The sequence below is a fragment of the Fusarium solani genome (assembly GCF_023522795.1).
Source record: "Fusarium solani strain SB1 chromosome Unknown bctg00000014, whole genome shotgun sequence".
In the NCBI taxonomy this organism is placed as follows: Eukaryota; Fungi; Ascomycota; class Sordariomycetes; order Hypocreales; family Nectriaceae; genus Fusarium; species Fusarium solani.
In genome coordinates, this window is record NW_027072141.1 from 1,195,144 (window position 1) to 1,217,460 (window position 22,317).

General features: G+C 51.9%; 10 protein-coding genes across 10 annotated transcripts; 2 read left to right on the forward strand and 8 right to left on the reverse strand.

The window, feature by feature from the left end:
* Positions 1-642: 642 nt before the first annotated feature.
* On the reverse strand, positions 643-4,014 carry MRS44_017854 (uncharacterized protein; the record flags this gene model as incomplete). The annotated part of the gene is made up of 3 exons (XM_065615745.1): positions 643-2,611; positions 2,679-3,447; positions 3,753-4,014. 3 exons carry the CDS (start codon positions 4,012-4,014, stop codon positions 643-645), a joined length of 3,000 nt encoding a protein of 999 aa, XP_065471817.1.
* A 431-nt stretch (positions 4,015-4,445) lies between these two features.
* MRS44_017855 (uncharacterized protein) lies at positions 4,446-5,243 on the reverse strand (the record flags this gene model as incomplete). Its single annotated transcript, XM_046270348.2, has 1 exon — positions 4,446-5,243. The coding sequence occupies one exon, from the start codon at positions 5,241-5,243 to the stop codon at positions 4,446-4,448; it is 798 nt and encodes a 265-aa protein (XP_046128887.2).
* Positions 5,244-5,850: 607 nt separating this feature from the next.
* Positions 5,851-6,591, reverse strand: MRS44_017856 (uncharacterized protein; the record flags this gene model as incomplete). The annotated part of the gene is made up of 2 exons (XM_065615746.1): positions 5,851-6,519; positions 6,574-6,591. The coding sequence occupies 2 exons, from the start codon at positions 6,589-6,591 to the stop codon at positions 5,851-5,853; spliced, it is 687 nt and encodes a 228-aa protein (XP_065471818.1).
* Positions 6,592-7,293: 702 nt separating this feature from the next.
* On the reverse strand, positions 7,294-7,932 carry MRS44_017857 (uncharacterized protein; the record flags this gene model as incomplete). The annotated part of the gene is made up of 1 exon (XM_065615747.1): positions 7,294-7,932. The coding sequence occupies one exon, from the start codon at positions 7,930-7,932 to the stop codon at positions 7,294-7,296; it is 639 nt and encodes a 212-aa protein (XP_065471819.1).
* Positions 7,933-8,902: 970 nt separating this feature from the next.
* On the reverse strand, positions 8,903-9,364 carry MRS44_017858 (uncharacterized protein; the record flags this gene model as incomplete). The annotated part of the gene is made up of 1 exon (XM_065615748.1): positions 8,903-9,364. The coding sequence occupies one exon, from the start codon at positions 9,362-9,364 to the stop codon at positions 8,903-8,905; it is 462 nt and encodes a 153-aa protein (XP_065471820.1).
* A 675-nt stretch (positions 9,365-10,039) lies between these two features.
* On the forward strand, positions 10,040-10,644 carry MRS44_017859 (uncharacterized protein; the record flags this gene model as incomplete). Its single annotated transcript, XM_065615749.1, has 2 exons — positions 10,040-10,108; positions 10,213-10,644. The coding sequence occupies 2 exons, from the start codon at positions 10,040-10,042 to the stop codon at positions 10,642-10,644; spliced, it is 501 nt and encodes a 166-aa protein (XP_065471821.1).
* Positions 10,645-11,154: 510 nt separating this feature from the next.
* MRS44_017860 (uncharacterized protein) lies at positions 11,155-12,335 on the reverse strand (the record flags this gene model as incomplete). Its single annotated transcript, XM_065615750.1, has 3 exons — positions 11,155-11,872; positions 11,930-12,217; positions 12,271-12,335. The coding sequence occupies 3 exons, from the start codon at positions 12,333-12,335 to the stop codon at positions 11,155-11,157; spliced, it is 1,071 nt and encodes a 356-aa protein (XP_065471822.1).
* Positions 12,336-13,793: 1,458 nt separating this feature from the next.
* MRS44_017861 (uncharacterized protein) lies at positions 13,794-14,364 on the forward strand (the record flags this gene model as incomplete). The annotated part of the gene is made up of 2 exons (XM_065615751.1): positions 13,794-14,138; positions 14,212-14,364. The coding sequence occupies 2 exons, from the start codon at positions 13,794-13,796 to the stop codon at positions 14,362-14,364; spliced, it is 498 nt and encodes a 165-aa protein (XP_065471823.1).
* A 324-nt stretch (positions 14,365-14,688) lies between these two features.
* MRS44_017862 (uncharacterized protein) lies at positions 14,689-15,613 on the reverse strand (the record flags this gene model as incomplete). Its single annotated transcript, XM_065615752.1, has 2 exons — positions 14,689-15,191; positions 15,259-15,613. The coding sequence occupies 2 exons, from the start codon at positions 15,611-15,613 to the stop codon at positions 14,689-14,691; spliced, it is 858 nt and encodes a 285-aa protein (XP_065471824.1).
* Positions 15,614-16,304: 691 nt separating this feature from the next.
* Positions 16,305-19,609, reverse strand: MRS44_017863 (uncharacterized protein; the record flags this gene model as incomplete). The annotated part of the gene is made up of 4 exons (XM_065615753.1): positions 16,305-16,809; positions 16,850-17,404; positions 18,187-19,263; positions 19,353-19,609. 4 exons carry the CDS (start codon positions 19,607-19,609, stop codon positions 16,305-16,307), a joined length of 2,394 nt encoding a protein of 797 aa, XP_065471825.1.
* Between the last annotated feature and the right edge of the window lie 2,708 nt (positions 19,610-22,317).

Genomic DNA, 22,317 nt, shown 5'->3' on the forward strand with positions numbered 1-22,317 from the left:
AATGTCCTCTACATTTATTTCGGAAAATATAAACCTAGAATGGAGTGGGAGATCTGCAGTGCTAAGGCTCCAGTGATCGAAGATTCCAAGGCTTCATCCAAACATCAAAACCACCTGTCCGTGATGAAGTGGGAGATCTGGGGTGTTAAGGCTCCAGTGATCGAAGATTCCAAGGCTTCATCCAAACATCAAAACCACCTGTCCGTGATGAAGTGGGAGATCTGGGGTGTTAAGGCCCCAGTGATCGAAGATTCCAAGGCTTCATCCAAAACATCAATATCATCTGTCCGTGATGAAGTGGGAGATCTGGGGTGTTAAGGCCCTAGTGATCGAAGATTCCAAGGCTTCATCCAAACATCAAACAATCTGGAGGATCTGGGGTGCTAAGGCTCCAGTGACCAGAAACTCAAGGCTGTCCGCCTCACAGACATCAAATCATCAAACAATCTGGGGGATCCAGGGTGCTAAGGCCCCGGTGACCGAACAATCCAACGCAGGTGTGGTAATAGAAGCTCTTTCCTGTTTTTCACCCACGAAGGTGTTTTTGAGGTTTTAATGAGGCCACACTCTGTTACGCAGAAACATCTCGCACCAATGGCTCGAGTGGGAGTGTTGAGATCCGTTGTTTTGACGGATCAATGACTATTCCGATCCATTGGTGGCTGGGATGTGGATGTCTTCTTGTCTATAGCTTACGCTGGTTAGCGCTAGTCTTTCTTCTTCTTCTTCAATACAACACAACATGCTCATTTCAACATGGAGCTGCCCCTTCCAGTGCGGCTGCTGCCGGGAATGTGCCAGGCAGAGCAGCCATAGAGCATCTGAGGTATGATCATTGCTCTGTAGACCTGTCGGAGGTTGACGAGTCCAGTACCCCACGTCGACGACGCTAGGGCCGATAGGGCTGAGAGCCGCTTTGTGGCGTTTGCTTCCACCTTCTCTCGATGGTAATCCCAGCGGAGTCTGGTATCCATTTGGATGCCCAAATAACGGCAGGATGGTGACGCATTGATCGTGGCATGCGGCAGGCGGAGGGCGTGTGTGCAGTTCATCTTCGGATCCCTGGTGAAGTGTATAAGTTCGTATTTGGCGGGTGCGAACTGGGACCCATGTTTCGCTGCCCATCTTTCCGCCTTTCGATGGATGCCTTTGAGGGTCTTGCAATTGCGTTGGGGCGCTTGGGCCCACTGCCAGGATGGATACGTCGTCGATGTATCCGACTGCCTCTGTGTCTTCTGTTTTGCATGCCTCGATGAGGTCCGCGTTGTAGAAGAGGTAGAGAATTGGCGAAACGGGTGATCCTTGTGGAATTCCCGTTTGGATGGGCGCCGAGGGCGCCGTGTACTCCTGCAGTTTGAGTGTGGTGGATCTGTCACGTAGGAATGAGTCTGTCCAACGTACTATGTTCTGGCAGACCCGCCGTTTCCGGAGGTTGTGGAGAAGCCGTTCTCGGGATACATTATCGTATGCTCCAGACACGTCGAGCAGTAGGAGAGAGGCTACCTTGCCTTCCGCCCATGCTTCGTGTATTCGCTGGAGTAAAAAGTGCATTGCGTGTTCTGTCGAGGCGAGTTTCCGGCCTCCCGTATGTCGGCTGGGAAGTACTTGATGAACATCGGCGAGATATGCTAGCCGGTTGGCAATGATAGCCTCCAGTACCTTCCCCAGGGTGCTGAGGAGGGCAATGGGTCTATATGCTTTGGGCTGCGCATAGTCGTCTTTTCCCGGCTTGCGCAGGACTACTGTGACCGAATCCTTGAAGTGCGTGGGGCAGTGTCCCTGCTGAAGACATGCGTTGAAGAGTACACAGAGTGTTGGGAGGAGAAGATCAAGCGTTTGATGCAGCACGCCATTGGTGATGCCATCGATGCCAGGGGCCTTGTTCGGGGCCGCTCTTCGTACAGCTCTTTCGACCTCAGGCATGGTTATATCTGGGCACTCGATTGGGGGTGGATATACGTATCCTTCCACGTCCGAGAGGTCCGCTTGACATGGGGGCGGGAAGAAGGACTGGCGCAGCACCTCAGCCTTTTCTTCGGGCTGCTGGACAAGCTCTCCGTCTGGTTTAACTAGCGCCGGGGTGCATGCTGCCGCCGTGTTGTGCCTGTTCTTGGCCCATTTGACTAGGTTCCATAGACCCTGCTGTGATGAGGATGCCTCCTCTACTCTTTCGCGGTGAATGTCGCGGAGGAGTTTTTGAATATGTCGACCTTTCCTGTTGCGTGCCTGGCGGTACACCTCGTAGTCGTCTTCTTGCCTTGTCCGCTGCCACGTTCGTCGGAGTTGCTGAACTTCTGTACAGATCTGTTTGCACTCCTGGTTGAACCCTGCCATGGATCGGGGAGATGGGTTAGACCACGGGGTTGATGCCTCGATACCTGCCTCCAGTGCATTGACAATCGATGATACCAGTCCCTCGATGCTTTCCTTGTTGTTCAATTCTGTGCTATCACATAGCTGCGGAAGGCGTTGTTCGACGGTGTGTCGAAGTTTTGTTATGTCAGTCTTCGCCCATAGGCGCTTCCTAACTATGGCCGCCGGTTTCCAGTCCCAATCAGTCGCCAGGGAAATTGGGAGGTGGTCAGAGTCGCAATCCAGGTTCCTGTCGATCCTGCAGTGGATCACATGGGATGCCACGACCCCCGTGGCAAAGGTCAGGTCGATCGTTGTTTCCCCACCGTTCCACCGGTGGGTCGGGGTGCCTGGTACTGTGAGCAGCTGTAGGCCAACTTCCTCTATGACTGCGAGTAGGGGGCTGGGCACTCGGCCCATATCCTGACCGTCGGTGTTCTGCAGACCATAGAGGGTGGTGGAGGTTGAAGTCGCCAAGAACGACGGTATCGCTGTTTGGGCCTAGTTCCCGGATGGCTTCGGCTAGTGTTGAGATCGTGTCTGTGCCCACTTCGTTGTAGACATTGAAGATATGGATGGTCTTGTCGATGTGGGGATTGGAGAGTTTTAATAATATGATGTCCTTGGAAATGTATGAAACACACCAGGTACCGGAATCGATTCGTTTGCTGATGTAGAAGCAAACCCGCGTTCCCGCGTTGTCGAGGTAGGTTAGTTGGAAATGCGATTTCAAGGGGTGATAGGACGTGGCAATGACTGGGTTTCGCCAGGGTTCCTGGATGGCTAGGATGTCGTATTCTAGAGTCCTGTTGTCTTGGAACAGGCTGGCCATGACGGCGTCTCTCTCGACTTCTGAACGTTGTACTGTAAGATTCGTAGTTCCCGGTGTTCCGCCATTAACGTGAGGCGGTTGTGGCACTGTGTGTGAGAACTTGACTCCGAGTTGTCCTGGCGTTCGGTTGACGTCCCAGAGGCTCTGTTGCCGGCTGAGAGGACCCAGTCTCGGGTTCTCTGTGGGTCCAGCCAGGAGTGGTGGCGGAACCTCGTCCTGGCTTCCCGGCGATGATCTCCAGGTTTCTGTGGCTGCATTCCGACCTGATCATGTGCTTCCGGAGGTTTGTCGTTGATGTGCAGTCCCTGCCACAGTAGGTGCATATCTTCATGCAGGTGGCGATGACCAGGTTGGCGTTGCGTGTCGGCCAGGTGTCATAGATGTCTTGGTGCCGAGGGCATCTGCATGCTTTGTAGATCTCTTCCTTGAGCCGTGCGAGTGTCAGTCGCCATGGAGGTTGGTGGAGATATCTCAGTCTCTATTGCATCGGTTTCTGCTGTGTCAGGTAGCCTGTCGTTGCCGTCATTGATTGCTATGTTGGCCAGCCAGGCGTCTGCGTCGTCCATACTGAACTCTTCCTGTATTCCATCAAGGGGATATAGAGATGGCTGAGCTGACTCTGCATCTGCTGGCGTTATTTCATTAGTCTCCAGGGTCGGGACGTCGTCCTCTGTGAGAATGATCGCGGGCGGTTGTTCTGTTGCCAGTATCTGTGGGTCGATGAGCGGATGTTGCTCTGTATCCTCTTGCTGGGTTGCCGGTGTCGCCCATTCCTCTACACTGGGCAAATCGATAGGTGCTGGTATCTCTGTGGTTTCCGGGGGATGCATGAGGTTCCTGGAAGGTATGTCTTGCCTGTCTCATCGGTGGCTCTCGGGTGTTGGTTGCTTGACCTGAGGGTTCCGCCGTAGGGGTATCCAGTATCGTGACGGTTTGGTTGCTGTCAGGGTTGCGTGTGCGTCGACGGGTTGTCTGTGTATTGTCATATTTGGGTGGTTCCTCTTTGGAGAAGACGGGCCACATAGGTGTTCCGGATCTGCTTGGCTTGCTCTACTCTACCCATCTCTTTCTTCCTTTCCGGGCAGGCATTGCTCCATGCTGTGTGGACACCTTTGCAGACTGTGCACTTGGGAGTAAAGCCTTCTACTCCCTTCTGGCCGCAGTTCTTGGTCTCGTGTAGTTCGGGCGCAATAGCCGCATGTCTGAGCTGCGTCGCATTGAGCGCCGATGTGACCGTAATTGTAACAGCGGAAGCATTGCTTTATTCTGCAGGCGCGGTCATAAAGCTGGCAGATGTGGATCTGTCCTTCCCATGCCATTCCTGTGTAGATGATGGCGTTGGCCATTTCGGGGGGTCCTTGAACTCTACCACAATCGAGGATGCGCGCTTGAGGGGTGATTCCCGAGTTAACCACCCAATGTATGAGATCTCGGCCTTAGGGATAACTGTGTGGTTGTCTGCGAGTATGTGTTGGATGGTTGCTTTCTGGTCTTTAACGTTGATGGAATTCGTGGAGATGCCGTGGACGATGACTCCGTAGGTCGGTACAATAAGTTCTGCGTGTTCTCCAAGACCGCTGATCCACCCTCTGTGTTCCCTGAGTTTCGTGGCTTCCGCTGTGGAGGATGTAAAGATCTGTATGTCGCCGCTCTTGAGCTGGTGCGCAGCTACTATCTCTACTGACTTGGTGTCTGTATTTTCCCGGATTGATGCTTCTACTTTGTGTTTTATCATGACTGTAGATAGCGTTCGGAATCTCTGAGAAATTCCGCGATCCTTGAGCTTGACGGTTACTGCTCTGTCTTTGTATGCTGTAATTGTGGGCTGAGTCTTGGTGGAACGGGCGTTTGATGGGATTGGCGGTGGTATGGGATGAGGGCCATTGACCCGTGCTGCTACCTGCGCCCAGGTTGCAGCTGCGGCTCTGCCGCCGCTGAAGTTGGCTGAGTTCAGCGGGGCGGTACCTGTTCCCACGGAGTTTTTGATGACCGAGACGTCTCGTTGGATGTTCTGCGTGCACTTGGCGGTATCCTGGATGTGGTGGAGGATCTCGCTCATTGCAGGCTGCTGGAGCACCTTGCCTGCGAGCGCTATGGTGGATGCAATGAATGAGTGCACTATGTTCCATGGCACTTGGTTCTGCCTGCCTCTGTCTACGGCCTGCAATTGGTTGCATGCTTCTCTGAGATATGCGGCGTGCTCGTTGATGTGTTCAGGGCCATTGTTTACCTGCGGCCACTTAGGCGCCATCACGACCGATAGACGCGCGTTTTAGACGCGTTATCCGTAGTAATTGCCTAGCAGGATACAGGTAGACTGTAGGGAATACAAAACTGGACGCGTTTTCAAAAATGTGTTCTGAGCTGGTGGTGTGTGTTTTTTTTTTGACATCCGGGGCCTCATTTCGGTACTGCACGAACGAATCTGGCCATTTCGCGATGCTGGATAGGGGCGTAAACGTACGTAGTACGTCAGACAATTGGCAAAGTGGGCCCAAGTTGCGCATGCCCCTGAACCACCGCCACTTGTGATCGATTTTCGCCGTGGATTCCTCAAAGCAAACATAAAGGCTACACGTATTGACCGTTGCTCACCCAAAAATGAAATAAAATAAAATAACTTAAAATAAAACAAATATTGACACCCGTCCTAGGCCTTACCCTCATCAGAACTCCCAGACACTGCCAATTGAGGACGACTCCTTCAGGGTTCTGCCCGACTCGTCGTCATCTGTGCCATCTCCAACCGATTTCTCCTCGATATTGTTCGCTTCCCAATGCTTCCAAGAATCCCACCACTCGAATGTGATGCTTTCCAGATTCGTGGCAAAGTGGCGGGTGCGCTGCAGATAGTCCCCAAGGTTTCCACATCCACACTCGTGCCTTTCAATCCTGACTGTGATTTTTCGCACCAGCGACTTGACCGGAGTGGCGTCGGTCCACCGGCCAAGTAGGTCGCCGAAAAAGCGATCCAAGTCGCTCCAGAGGACTATGAAGGAATTTTCTTCGTAGAACACTTGCCGAGCCTCCTGCAGCAGACGCTGTCCAGCCTCGTTGTCTCGAGCCTCATTCTTCAGAAGAAAGAACGAGTCAATGCTCTCATGACTGGTCCAGGCAATAGGCTCCTGTATTAAAATAGGCGTCTTCTCAGCTAAGTAGGCGCGGAATACACTACGGCGTTCGTGCTCGGGGACCTTTTCAAAGTCCTCGAAGCTCTTTCCGCCTGTTAAGCGACAATAGTTGTCTTCGGGGTCCGGCAGGTACCACGTCGGAGCTTCGTCGAGCAGTGTAGGAAACTGGAGAGTCGCATTAGAATCATTCATCCAAGCGGTGACCTAGCTAAGTACGAGACGTATCGCAAGAACGCAGCCAGCGGCAATGCTACTTACCTTTTGGCATCCAGCCATGATGGATGTTGAACTCCTGTATGGATGACACCCGTGGCTTGGCGAGTTACACAGGTCCAAATTTCTTTAAGACAGTCTGTCCAGATAGAAAGAAAAATATACAAAGAAACATATACACACACAAAGGAAAAGTCTCAGGTCCCTCAGGCGTGTGTGCGGCGTGTTTATGCGCAACCGGTGTCCTGCAAAGTCAGGTTGATGCGGCTGCCGGAAGAGAAGAAGATCGCGCAATAGCAACTTGAAAGTGGCATTCGCCAGTGCAAGACATCAGGGAGTGCCAAAGCCCACTCATATACTGCTGGTTGAGGCGATAAGCATGCCGCGGCTTTTGTCCGCTTCGCCCCTTTGCTTCGTCGAAACAAGCGAGGGCCAATACAGGCTGCCATGATTGACGATACATGTTTTCCGAGAATTCTATCGTTACGCCTATGAAAAGGACTTATCGCAAAAGCTTGGAGGCTTTCGCGTCAAATGCCTGCCCAAACCGACCGACCGTCGTCGTCGTCGTGGCGTGTGGCCCTGGAAAGAATGGTATTCTATCCGCCCGCCTCTCTGTCTGTCTGTGGATGCAACTCACTATATCATTCACTTCCCAAAATGTAGGTCATCATGGTTTTTAGAAGCAGAATTCCGCCTCGTGGCCAACATGATCCTTTACGTTCATTGACAATATGATGCTAGAATAAATTTATTGTCCAGCCACTAGAAACCACTATATATTCTCTTCGCCCTAGCCGCTGTCTCGGGCCTTTCTGAAACCAGCTTCCAAATTTCAAAGCAGGCATCACCTCTCTCGAAAGGATTCCCCTCCATCTCCTCGGCTTGCATTCTATTGCAATCGGTAGGGAATGGCCCTGAACCGTTGTGATCGCGCTTCAATTCCGTACAGCAGACATCCCTTTCCATGATAAAGCTACGCTCTCCTCGCAGATGGTCTTGCGTTCTCTCGCAAGCCCCAAAAAGTGTTGTCTGATTCACGTTCTCTTCTCCCGTGGCGTAGACCATCTCCCAGTCATCAGGAACACGGAGGACTTCGCCGTCTGGCCCATCGGACCGCAGCTCTCTACAGTTGAAGTGTCCCTGCTCGAATGGCTCTGCCAGAATTTCACCATAGAAAATGAAAGAAGAGTCCCACGGCATCATGATAGTTGGTGCATCTCCCTCTGGCCAGTCGCTAGGGAAATCGGCAATTGACCCGGTAGAACCCGGTTGCTGGTTCATAGTATCAGTGGTGCCCTGGTTGTGCCCGGTCTCACTGGCCAGACAAGGACCACCATATTGGCATTGCTGTTGTTCTGGGTGTATGTGACAGACGGCAAGTACTTGGTCGGGGACAGGCATGGTAGTCTCTTGGTCGACCTGCGAAGGAAGAGGGGCCACAGACCTTGAACTATCCTGCAGAGGGCAGCCTTCACAGGTGGGCTCCCGAGGGGCCGAATACCCAGCTTTCCGTGAACATATCTGGTGTATCAGCCGCCAAGTGCGGCGCCTCGCTCACGCAAGAGAGAGTGGTCTCTTGTGCCCCCTCGAACACCCTCGATGTTGTAGAAAGAAGGGTGAGGCTTGGGTCAATATTTTCTGGTTGGCAGTAGTTTGGGCCAGACAGGAAGCTTCCATAATACATTGTCATCGGATGCATTTGGTCTGGTGATAATTGCTCCCTAGGCTGGAGTGATGGAAATAGACCCTGTGTGGTATTCTGGAGGTGTGACATGGCGGGATGCGAGGAAAGTCTTGGGAATGAGCGACTGGATAGGAGAACGTTTTGACGCCGAACCTATGTCGAACGCCGCGAATATCTTTTTAAACCAAATTCGCCACGTAAGGCAAGAGAAGAGCTTCTGTCCAGTCGGTAGACCCAGGGTTATGAGAGAAGAATAGAGTGGCTTGATTGAGGATCGTGGAGGCAGTGGCTTTTAATGGTATGAAGGGTGTGAAAAAGGGGTTGAGGACTTGATGACATGTGGTTGCCCCCAGGGAGCACCTACCTTGAACAACTGATTTTCTTCATGCTGATTTGATTGGTCACATGTTCGTGTCAAACACCTGATTTTCGCTGCCGCTTGTGATAAAATGGCACATGTCAACGGACGCAGGGCGCTGTCCTCGTGGAGGGGGGTTGCTGTTCGGAGAGGAAGGAGCCCGTGGACTTCGTCCTTGCCTCTACATCTCCCATCCTTGCGCGGCACAAATACAAGCCGGAAAACACCGGAACTGAACGTGGGAGATGTAAACCGGATAAGCCCATGCCCAGCAAGAAGGGAGGGTTCCGAGGAAGCCAAAGCCCTCCAGGGGGGGATGGCTGGACCGCCTACACACTGTTACGCCTCCGCGCTTCTGTATTCATGCGCGGTGCTTCGCAAGCCTGGTCCGTCTCAAATATCCATAGAGGCTTCTGCTGAGGGGTCAAATATAGAGGCTCTATCCGCATCATAACCCTCGCAACCTTGTTCGGGGCTAGTCGCTTCTTCAACTCTCCAATAGCCCGGTTGAACGCCATCTTCACCTCGGCAAAATCTTCATTGTCGAAAGCTGTCTCTTCCATTGAGAGCCCTGGCGCATGTAATCTCAGGAGTAGCCCTGATGCGCCGACAAGGCTGAGTTGGGTCGCATGCATAAAGTTTGTGAGGGGGGTATCGGTGAAGTGTTGTTCCGGATTCCAAGATCTGCCGACAAGAGTGGGCGAACGCGACGATATTATAACATATTTGAACCGTATTTTGGCCTTTGAAGTCTGGTTATCGCGACTATGCGACTCGCCGTGGTCGTCCATTGGTTCTTCAAGTCGCTCTCGATGACAACGCGGAAGGGATGTGTCGATGACGGGCTTTGGTTTTAAGCGTCGATGGAGATCTCGCCGCCGGTAGAAAGGGCACTCGGAGTAATCAAGCAACTGCAAGGGAAAAACAGGGAACGGGAAGGGTGAGGAGATTAAAGGCACTGCACGCGATGGATATCTACTGTTCTCTATTTGCGAACCCCGTCGAATTGAGTCCAAAAGCGACGGCGTGGAAGTGGGAACCAAGCCGTTAGATTTTAGTGACATCTAAATGTACCGGTAACTCGGAGGGCTCAAACGTGTCTGGTGGCCTTGAGTTTAAACGTCCGAGTCCTCAAATGGCTGGAAGCGGAGACGGATGTCCTCAATCTTGGCCCGAGTGGGGGGCAGAGGGGTTTCTCTTGGCTGTGAAGAGCCAACCTCCTAGAAAAGCTGTCACGGTTTCTGGAAAAATTAAGACTGTCTGAAATTTCTTCATCCCTCGCTAAGCCAACGTCCTAGAGCGTAGTTACGGGATCATCCAGCCACGAGTCGGGTTCTTCCAGTCACACATATCTATCAGTCCGCAAGCTAGGAGGTCGAGTGTTGGTCTGCACCATCACCGCGAGACGTTCGGAATCTCCAGAGCGGCCCAAAAGCATGGAAGGCGCTGGCTCAGGTACAGGCAACATGCCTTCCGACCAAGCACTTGCAAACGAAACACTGTTCGAGTGGATGATGCTAGGACGTAGCCTCCAGGTATGACGATATTTCAAGCCGAGAACAAGTATGAAAGCTGATGCTGAGCCTGCTTGCAGAAGGCCAATGAACTCACCCGGGTGAAATTCTGTTTATGCTTGCAGATTCTGGGCCTGAGCCTGCTTGGAAATTACGACGGGGCCGCAGCATCTGAACTGCTGGCGCGGGATGAGGCTTCCTTACTGGCGCCCTTCATGCAAGTCGAAGGACACTTGGAGCCAGGATCTTTTGATTACGCTCAGGCCCATCATATAGTCGCCCTCGCGCGCGGCCTCCTCGAGGAGCTGGGCGGCGAACAGGATCGGTTTCAGCGCCGCTTCGACCTGCAATACTCCGCCCGAGAGAATCATGTGATATACGGCGCTATCGTCGACATTGAGGGGACCGGTTCAATGGAGGAGGCTGACCCGGAGCAAATGCATAAAGCAATGTCTCGGTCGAAGCTGATCAGAGATCAGAAATTGGTGTCTACAGAGGTTGTTCAACTCATGAACACGTGCCGGCATGTTCTGGAACAAGACTGGGTGTACGTGTAGATGTTACTATAAGGCATCTGAGGATGGTGCAACGTTAAATAGAGCGTTTTGAGAGACCAACTCCACGCCTCGCCCTTGTGTGACCAATACGAGAGTGGAAGAGGCAATACTAGAATGTATGGAACGACGAAATAGCTTCCCGCTAGCTGATGGAAGGGAGGGTTCAGTCGGCGGGGATTTGAGTTGATGATTCGGGGTCGACTTGGTCGGGGTCACATCTTGGTGACGGGCGCGGGGTTCTCTGGCCGGGAACAATGCTCGCAGGACATTTGTTTTCAGGAGGGGGAGCCGTGGGAATTGCTTAGGGCACGGTACATTGATGACTATCAGAGAGTGATAGCCACAGTGTGTGTTTAACTAGCCCCTTCGTGCCTCGTCCGATTGTATTCTACATTATCCCATACTTCACTAGTGGACACCACATGAGTCCCTCTTCCCAACGTAGCCAATCCATAACGGTCAGTATATTATATTTGACGCCGGATCTTGCGCTGTGGAAGGAGTGCTGGCCTAAAATTTGACGCAGACGCGCTTTCGAAGCTTGCCGGCTTCCATCATCTCTATTGCCTGCGGAAGATCTTCCAGCCCGATGAACTCCACAAAGGGCTTGATGCTATGCTCGGCGCTGAAGCTAATGCACTCTTCTAGGGTTCTGACAGTTCCGTTGCACGCTGTTTTTATGACGTATCGTTTGAAGATGATGTCCAACGGTTCGATCGTCAGAGGCCCATCGACAACCCCCACTACCATCAGGAGGCCACCCCATCTGATCATGCCGGGCATATCGTCATAAGCTTTCTCGGATGGCGCAAAGCTGACAGCAGCATCCACCCCATGTTCTGTAACGATTTTGATGTCATCTGCATAAGTCGGACATAGTTCTGGATTGAACGTATAGTCTGCTCCTGCCATTTTCGCGGCATCCAGCTGGCCTCCATCGATGTCAACAGCGATGACATTCAGCCCCATGGCTTTGGCGTACTGAATGCCCATTTGCCCGACACCTCCGGCGCCGATTACAGCTAACCATTTTCCGGGGGTAAGCTGACATTCTTTGATTGCGTTGTACGCAGTGACGCCTGCACAACAAAGGGGTGCCGAAGAGGCGATGTCCAGATTTGCTGGGAGTTTTACGGCACTGCGGGCATCGACGACGACGTACTCCTGGAAGTATCCATCGCAAGTAAACCCTTGTGCTTTGCAGCCTTGCGGGCATCCAACGCTTGACCTATCGTCGACCATTAGAGAAACCCGTCCTCCTGCGGTCGAGGCCTCGCGCACTTACCACGTGGTGCAGGCATCACATTCAAAACATCCGCTGGAAGCAAGAAAACCGACGGCGTCCCCTTCCTCGAACTGCCTCACCTGCTTCCCGACCTCCGTGATGACACCGGTTGCTTCATGCCCTAGGGTAGTAGGAACTTTCACCTCGTTCATGGCGAGGCCCGGATCGAAGGTTAGGCAGTCGGAGTGGCAGAGCGATGCACCGACGACCTTGACCAATATCTCGCTCTCGTTGGGCTTCGGGATCTCCACCTCGTTAAGATGCAGTTCCTGATCAGCCGGGTCATATCTGGAGGCAGTGTTAGAGACCGATACGCAGCAGAGGCAAGTATCCTCACATACTGCTGAGCCCTCATTGTGGCCTTGATAGACTTCGGGGGGCCATTACCTCGAGGGTGAGCATCCATGCTGGCGGAAGGAGAAGCGATCGCGAGGCACTTCGTAAGGGCTGAGAGGCGGTGAGACGACCCTTCCAAACGGCGTAGGGGTACATTTGGATTATTTGAGCGATCTAGATTCAAGAGAAATATAATATTCGGTTCAGTGATGCCATTAGAAATCGAAAATGGCCCATTGAAGCCGCCGGGTACTCCTATCAGCCGGCAATGGGCCTTCTATAATTCAAAGCCATGACCTAAAGTGGATAGGGCCAAGTATCGCTGTGAGACTTGGACCCAACGCATTCGTAAAAAACAAGACTTCTAACCGACATTCCCAGATCGGCCGGAAGTAATGATACTTGCACTTTGTGACGGTACTAGATTGGTTCATTATTGGTACCCGGCACCCTTCCTGCGCATGCCACCCCTGGCGTTTTACGGGAGCTTTTCTTCAATTACCAAGTCAGGCTCATGGTTCTCATTCATCGTCATGCAGAAAGGTAGACCGTCAGGAATCTCAACTAGAAATATGCAACTGGCGGAAAACTAATGCAGTTTACTGATGTTCTTCCAGCGTTCACTCGATGGAAGTATATTTCTATGAGTAAATCTTCGCAAGTCTATACACGCTGCACATCTATAACCGTCGATAATTGACGTCTTCGCAAGTCTTTTGACATGTGCTCCTCCGCGCTCAGATATTGTAACTCTGCTGATCCAATAACAGTCCACCTTGCTGGACCAACATCCAACTGCAGTGCCACCGTGATTGGCTGAGAAGTGGGAGGCTTATTCACGACCAGAACGGACCAACTCTGTACTGATGTGTGGAGTCCTACCTACGGCAGAAGCACATGAATCTTTTTTCTCGACCATTGCCCCCGAAATCCTTCTCCCTCATCCGCCTCGTTGCTCACTGTCCCTGAAGTGTGATTTAAAAACCGGTTCTGTATAGTGCCCTCTGCCATCGTAGGGAGTTCGAACAAGGTATATCTGTAGCCTGGTCTCTGGGGGGTAGCTGTGTTCTGCTTCTACTCGCAACCGCACGCACCGTTCAAGGTAGTTCACACGACCCAGCCTACTTGCCGAAATATCCCTGCTGCTCTCCGTAGAGTAATCCGATGCTTGGTGACATCAGCTCAGCCGGCATCTCCCCACCAACGGCCTGCATCCAACGGGGGCCGTCGAATCCTTCCTCCTACCTGGCTTCGCTGGTGTAGGAGACTAATGATTGGAGGTGACACAATCGCCTCGTGCTCTGTGAGATTTATGAAGGACTTTAGCGCTGAAACTTCACGCCCTCAATCCTCTGGCACGGATGCAGGGATGCTTGGTGGTAACGGTGGTGGCTTTAAAAGGGGTCGAATTCCCCTAGCCCTTTCACGCTGCTGATGCGTCCATCTCTCTTTGCCTTGACTCGCCCCATCCCACTCGATCATATTCCTCCCGAGAACTCGCCAAAGCTGCTGAGTGCACAAATTCAGAATGTCAAGCCCGCTCTTCACACAATCTTTTTTAGACGAGGACGAACTTAAACTCCGATCTCAGAACCGCTCAGCGAGGGAGAGAAGAGGACATAAGCAAAGAATCCGTCGAAGTCGCGAGTCGGTTTCTGGGAGTGTTACCGGACCAGGCTCAGCCTCCTCCACCACTGCACCAAGATCGTCCATAGAGGCGGCCACACCAACAGAGCCGGGCCAGGAACCGACAACGCCCACAAGGGTCGTTCCTTGCACCCCTTCCTCCTCGGCAAGGTCTGAAGGCGACGAGTGGCACGAACAGAGACGCAAGGTCAATAAATCACCAGTCACTATCGTTGTGAACATCACGGTAAGCTACAGCCTTATCTTCTAGCGAACAATGAAGAAGCAGTGGAGCTAATAATACTTTAAATGTCTATTAGACACCCGGCGAGCACGCGACCGATACGCCGACAGCCAGATCGAACTCCAGTTTTTACATAAAGATTCAGCTAGGCCCAACGAGTGAGGTGAGATTGGAGGGGAGTGGCTGGGCTGCGACTGGCATTAACGTGGTCGGCGAAACTGGTTGTTGATAACCAGATATGAACTCAGCAGTACATTCTTAGATATGAAATAAGCTCTACTTATGCGCGATTTATTGAGCATGACATGACTTGAGATAAGCCGTCCTGGAGATGAGGGAGACCCCAAAGCAGTTCCCGTTGGAAGGATGTCCCAAGAGGTGGTGCGTGCTTGTGTCCACGACCTGGGGAAGGCAACCTCAGTGAACTGAGCTACTTCGAACATGACTTTCGACCATCTTTGACCCTTCCCCCATTTGTGCCGTGGCTCTGCTTCATCACCCCTTCGTTGATAACGCTGGGTTGTTGGATTCGGCCCGAGCAATGAGAGGCCGCTCAAACTTCGCCCTTGTTGCAGCTTCCATCCGAGAAAACCGACGATGATGCAGGCCTTAAACTCTTGCACTCCTGTTCAGCTCTCAGTACGCTATCCATGCCGCACATCGTCCACATTCTATGGATTGCCAAAACAACATGGTTCGCTCCTAGAATGACGACTCTGGTAGATGCCTGATCTCGGGCCAAACTCGAGGTGCCAAGAATAATACAGCCAGCCGTGACCAGCGTATAGGCCCTCCAGCGATCGCCCGACTCGTCAAAGATGCTCAAGTAACGAAAAGATCGAGCCATGCTCAAAACGCAGCCGAGAGCCATCCACATGGCCCATGCGGCCGGCCAATAGGCGGGCAGTGTGATTCGTAGAGTGACGGCGACGAACGTGGTAATCACGAAAGATATGAGAGGGACGGTGGAGATCTGCAAGACTGGCTTGTTTTGATCCCAAAACTCTCTGTACGAGCTGCTGGCATGGAGGGCTTTGGCGGCTGAAAGGGCTTCCTCTGGCAAGGAAAATATCTAAGCAGTTAGCTCTTGCTCTGCATGCAATGGAAGTCATATCTGGCAAACCTGAAATAGAGACGAAGATAGGATAATAAGCCCCCAGAAAACCTTCTGCAGTTCTTCGATTCGGTAGTACCAAGAGACCACCAGGAATATGGATGCCATGGGCGTTGAGATGGCGCCAAACCACATCTGTCCTCGAACAGCGGCCTTCATCCTTTGGACGCCCTTCGGGGTGCACCGCTTTGGATTCGGACACAGACTTGAAATTGCGGCCATACAGGACAATAGCCGAAATAGTTTGAACTGCTAATGGGATGACCGTCGCGACGGCAAAGATACTAAGCTCCAGCGATGCGTCCATCTCGATGGTAGAAATACGTCTGAAGAGGAAACCAACGATTGACGTAAGGATGTGCATGTAGAAGAATGATGGTGGTGGGCGCCAAAAGGAAATTCTTTGAGACTGCTTGTGTTCATGCCAGAGAGTCGACGGTTTCCGCCGGTATTTATTCCGAAGTGGTGGCGAGAGAAAGTGGTAGACGAGTGGTTGGTTGCATTCTCCGCAGGTCCTCGCGCGAAGCTAAACATGCGCCAAGATGGGGATAGTGATGACGGATGAAGCACATCGCACACTGTTTTGAGACTCGCGACCACCATGCCTGCCGCGTCTTTCGGAAATCTCTTGATCCGACTCTACGGCAGAGCCTGTTTCCTCAGACGCAGCCGGACAACGGGCACATTCGCGTGCACCCGCGTCAACATCCAACTCCTCCATTTACCGGCATGTAAGTATAATAACTATCAAGAGCACACTGGTATCACCAGAGAAAGATGTTAGACGCGCTCAAGACGCAGCAAGGAACGTCGCGTCATGCGGGAGCTAACTAGTCAACACAGACTAAGCCGCACTGCCGGACTGCGCTTCCCGGCTCCCTTCCCTAGCTATTCTGAGACCCATCCTCTGGATTCCCCTGGCTGTAAGTGGCAAATCGAGCCGCTTCAACTCGTGCACGAGTCGAACGGCTTGATTCGGTACGTTCTCGATGAAGTAGTCGATCGTGAAACTCCTTTTTGTGGGCGCAAGGTTGACGCAGTAAGAATATACAAAGTCAAAGCTTTGAAGGAGCTTGGGATAGCGACGTAGGCAGCGCGAAGTGTCCTTGGAAAAGGTCGATGAATTGAGGGCATCTATAAAGCTGCAAGAAGATGCCCACTCGAATGCGGGCACCATGCTGCAACAGTGCCGACGCGATAGCTGCGTCTGCGCGATTAACCGATAGCACTCTCTGCAGGAGGGCATCCAGGAAGCGGTCTAACTCATCAATCGGGAGCGCGGATCCCGAATATACGGCAGACTTTTCTCTCTGCAACAGATCCAGCAGAGTGTGCAACGCGGCCACCTGCTGGCTCTTCTGAATCGGCGCCGCCTGTTCCATGACGACGGATACAACGAGGTCAAGGAGCCCTCTGGGGCCCAGGTGTTTCCGCAAGGCTACAGCACCCGCTTCCAAGGTCCACAAAAGAGATGCGAACGAGTGAGTCTGGCTAAAATGCCGCAATGCCCCTTTCGCCTCGGCTCCGAGGTCGAGGAGGGCGCGCAACACTCGACTCTGTCTGTAGTACGCAGCCAATAGGGAATCCCGTGCAACCGTACCCAACATCAGAGTTGACGTCGATGCCCCTTGCCTTTACGATGATCTCTGTGAGCTCTGCAAGGCCCTGGCGAATAGCAGCGCAGTATGCCTCGAACTGCGGAGGCTGAAGCCCGACGGACGCACCTCGATGAACTAGAAGGATGGCAGCCGACTCTTGCTTGTGTAAGATGGCCTCCGCGAGCGGCGTTCTTTTTACATCCTCCAGTCCATCTGGGGGGATGCCTTGATCGATAAGGAAGGAGACGATGCCATCCAGTCCGCGCCTGGCTGCCAGATGGATGGGAGAATGGAGCGTCGCGTCGGAGTGGTGGAGGGACGCGGGATGATGATTACGGGAATCACGGCATCGCTTGAAGTCTGCTCCACCTGCCTTGGCTGCCATGAGGGTCTTCAGGGCAAGAAACTGGTCGTGGCACCAGGCTATAGCATGAAACACAGAAGAACACCTGTGGTTCCGAGCGTCGTTGCTGTACAGGTTGCTGTACAGGATGTGATTGCATACAGCCGGATACACGAGCGTGCCAGTGAAGCTTGATCCCTCAGTGAACACTGTTCTGCAATTATACATATGATCTCTTCTGGTAACATGAGCAGCATGATGAAGGAGACTTTGGGGGTTGGTTGATGTGGGTTTGCTGAGCGGTGGAAAAATTGCGGGTGGCGGCCGAAAAGTTGTAATCAAGCCAAAGGGCAAAGAAAAAGAAGCAGAAGCAATAGAACCATGCAGATCACGCAGTCTTCTGACCCGTTATGAGTTGCAAGCGATGTCTTATCTTATAAAGTCGTCTGGTGAGCATATCATAGGATGTCATGGACAAACAGCATGTTTGGGTTACTCCGAATGTCCCGAATCGACGGTAGATGCTCCCGTACGCGTAATACAGGTGCAGAATGGGCCATTGAAGAAGCAGCCAAGCTGCAGATAGAGAATATTCAGACCGCGATAGGGAAGCAGTCTATTTTCCTCCCCCTTTTCATCTTTGACCAGCTCGCCGGGCACCTCATTCGACCGTGAGTATTACTCAGGCGTAAGCAAGCCAAATAGGATGTAATTCAATTTCTGAACCGCAGTCTAGGTGGTGGATATCGACTTGTTGGATTTTTCCGCCCGGATGCCTCTATCTACAGCAGAGGTAGCTCATCCCACGTGTCTTTCAAACTCATGAGACTCTTCGAGATATGCGATCACGTCCCCGAGGTCGACTCATTCACTAAAATCTCGTTTTATTCCTTTCAGGGATTAAACCCTGAACACAGAATAGTCAACTAGCCGTGCGCAGCCCTCAACCACCATTGGCAAATGGCCTTTCCACCTAGAGCAATCGTTGTCTCTTACAAGATATCACCTGCAGGCGTTCTCACGGAGGCATCGATAAAGTCTCCCGCTCTCTCCAAAGTCACAGTGAAATGTCTGAGCCTTTTTGTCTCGTCGAGAATTCGAAATCCTCTGACTATAGTCGATCGGCGGCGGTAGATACTGATGAGCGCGTTGGCTACGACGTCCAGCTGATCGTTTGTGTACACCCTCCTTGGGATGGCGAGACGCATAAATTCAGCTTTTGCGCGACGGTCACGACCCGTGTCCGGGTCCCGATCATTCATCAGCGTGCCTATTTCTACGCCCCGCACACCGGCCTCAAGGTACAGCTCCACGGCCAGCACCTGGGCGGCGTATTCGTCCTTGGGAACCAAAGGCAAGAAGGCACTGGCATCGACAACGATTGCATGGCCACCGACCGGCCGTTGGACAGGGATACCAGCTGCTATCAACCTATCTCCAAGCCGCTGGACCTGGCCAATGCGAAAGTCCAAGTAGTCGGAGCACGTGGCTTCGCCGAGGCCGATGGCTACAGCCTCCATATCTCGCCCAGCCATTCCGCCGTATTTCGTGAATCCTTCAAAAAGTATGACGTTTTCCGAAGCTTGTCGAAACCAACCTTCGTCCCTCATCGCCAAGATGCCTCCGACATTGCCATTACAGTCCTTCTTGGCACTCATCACCATGGCGTCCGCGCACTGATGCATTTCCCAGACAATTTCCTCAATGGTCTTTTGGGAATAGCCGGGCTCCCGTTTCTGAATGAACCAGGCATTCTCTGCGAATCGTGCCGAGTCAAAAACCACAGGGATGCGGTATTCTCTAGCAAGTGCCCTGACACGACGCATGTTGTCTAGGGACACTGGCTGACCACCGGTCTTGTTGCAGGTGACTGTCACAACAATCATCGGTACGTTGATATTCTCCGAGTCCAGGACAGCCTTGAGCTTCTGCAAGTCGACATTCCCTTTGAAAGGGTGATGCTCGCCGATGCAGAAGGCGTTGTCGAGGGGGCAGTCCACCGCCGTCGCATGTCGATATTCGATATGGGCCCGTGTAGTGTCGAAATGAGAGTTACCCGGCACAACATTGCCCCTGTTGATGAGCACGGAGAATAAGATGTTCTCGGCGGCACGGCCCTGGTGGACCGGAAGGACGTACGGGAATCCGAACAGGGCTTTTACTTTCCCTCGAGGAGAGAAAAGGAGGATGACCCGGCGTATGTCTCATCTCCCACTAACAAAGCCGCCCACTGGCGATCACTCATCGCTCCGGTCCCGCTATCGGTGAGAAGGTCGATAAAGACTTGATCACTTTGGAGTTCGAATAGATTGTAACCGGCCGCACGGATCCATTCCTCACGTTGATCCTTAGTGCTCCGACGAATCCTCTCGATCATCTTGATCCGCCAAGATGATGCCAGAAAACCGCCAGGATGCATGTCGACAAGATCTGAATTGAGTTTGACCTGCTTGTATCATGGATTTACATAGGAGCTGGAGTCTATCATGATGAAGGGGGGGTGGAATAGTGAAATGATATATATAGAAGAAATTGATAATTAAGCGTCCGGTATTGAGCCATCCACACTCCTAACGGCTTGCAGTGCACCACAACACTCCGACCCCGGGACGCACCTTTACACCCAGAAGAGACAGCTAGTAGCCAAAGCCCGAATTTGACATATATCCCTATTCTTAGAATGGCTAGCTAGCCTAGAAAGCGCCTGTTTAAGTCGCTAATCTTTGTCCACGTTTCTACTCTGAGTGCGCGGTAGTGGTCAGCAGTAACAGGCTACGATAGTTTTCGTTTCCACTGATGATGTTCTCGATATAGTCTGTTTTTTTTTTTTTTTTTTTACCACTGAATACTCTCTAGATATTACATGTTATAGATATGGCCGTTGTAATTGGTCCTGGGGTGGAGATTCCTACAAGATGAAAGTGGTCTAATATCGCTCTCTAGCTTACCTCTTAAGCCTTTTAAGTAATGACCCCCGGCTTATATTGCTACCTGGCCTTTCTTTTGCTGTAGTATAGATGATGAAATTGGGAGTCGTCCCTTCTAATAAGCCACATCGTGATATTTTCTGATTACCCTGTATATGGCCCTGCAACTCTATTCTGGGGGTCATTGAACCCCCAGGGGGTTGGTAACTTATACACCGGTGAAGGTCTATAAAGACTTTTTTTTTTAAAGAATTTTATTCTTTTATTTTAGAGGCATTGTGTTTTTCCATAGAATACCCAACCCTTGGCCTATCGATAACCGCCGCCCGGCGAATAGATCATGGACCTTAACGCCAATAGTCACTACTTAGTCTCTAGGTTAGCATAAGTATCTGACCCTTTACTCAGTTTAATAAAACCTTTTAGCATCCTTTCTATCGACAAATTGTATGTGTCTTTCGTAAAACTCTAGCATCTATCCGTGAGAAATTAGTAGGTTTCTGTCCAATCTTAGGGCCGTGGCTCTCTACGCACCTTCTTGGGACATTTGATATAGATCTCTTCCTTATCATGCTCGGATATGTTGCCACCAGGCCACTTTACAAGAATGACGAAACGCCTGGTCGACTCTTCGAGTTCCATGCGATCAATTTGTAAACATTCCCAGTTGTTACGTTCCTTTGCTGTGCTGTAATTCCGGCGAATCCGGTTGGGTTTAAGGCTCGGCTTTCCGCTGGCCTTCTTTTGAGACCGGGTTATCATGACGGCAATGTTGCCTATGTTTGAGGACGAAAGGATAACCTGTAGGGTGGACGTGACCGGCTGAGGTACCCGTCTTCCGTTTAAATCTATCGTGACTGGGAAAATGGTCCAATATCTAGCTTTGCGGAGGGTGAGCTGTTTCTGGACACTTTCTGTCGATTACGATAAGCTTCCATGGCGTGTTTGAGTGGACGCTACCACATTTCATGTACAGCTTTATGGACGGCCAGGTAGTCACCGGGTCCAGACTGGATCTGGTCAGGCACGTATTAGGAATGGTCTGACCCGGATGCCTCAGGGAGACACTGCGATGATAGCTGCTAAGAGATGGGGAAGCGCTAGAGTAGAGGGACCATAGGTTAGAAGTCAGGCCGCTTCGCCGTTCGAAGCCTACGGTGCATACGCGAGCACTAACCTCGACCTGTGGAGGAAGTTTGTCGGCTGAAGAAGCGCCATGTCGCTGAGATGGTTCACGTTCCTCTTTTTGTGAGACTCGAGGGATAGCAAGAGATATAGGGAAGTGGCGATTCTCGGTGGCGTCTCTGTAGGCATGTCCCATTAAGCACCTAAAACAATACACACGGCCAAGGGCAACTACAGGTTATGTAGCAGCTGATCCCGAGAAGAGGTGATTGCTGAGTTTCTGGGTGGGAACCCCTGAGACACTTTTTATTCAGGCTACCGATGAAATCGTGGCATTGCTCTTTACGGTCTATGTAGATATGTTTGGCATACATGCTCGATGGCCGAGATGCGCTCTGCTGTTCGTATCACGCCTAGCCGTGGCCCAAATTGGCGGTATTGATTGTAATTGGCATATTTTAACTGCTGTGCTCTGCACGAGTCACTCTAGGGGCAATGGATTGTCGGGAACCCATAGGCCGTCGAGGTATCTTGTAGGACTTCGAGTTCTCCAAGAACATTCGATCCGTATATGACAGACAGCTCTCAACTGTCTTTGCAGCCACCAGCCAAGCACTTGGTACTCTACTTCGGTGTTCTAAGCTCATCTGAATCATCCTGCGCTTCGTCTCGCTTCGTGTTTACTAGCCGCGGGGCCAAAATCGAGCGCCCCTTGGGCATGTTGATTGGCAACGCAACGGTTTCCATCGTAAGGAACAGGGCACATAAAGCAGATGTGATTTTCATTTGAATGATACGGGTTGAAGAACGGGAACTTTCGTTTCACAAAGATCCAGGCGGCTTCTTGACCGATCTCTGGCGCTGGAGTTCGGTCCCGTGGCAAGCGCGGTCTTGTGTAAATAAGTACCTAGATAGAAAGCGGGAGGGGAGCCGTTAATGGCCGTATAGCACCGCGTTCGATAAACGCCTTGAGCCGTATATTGTATGCTACATAGAGGCCATAGGCCAATTCCGGGCGATTGCAAGTAGAATGAACGCACACCACACTGCTGCACATGTTAACTATCGGCCCGTC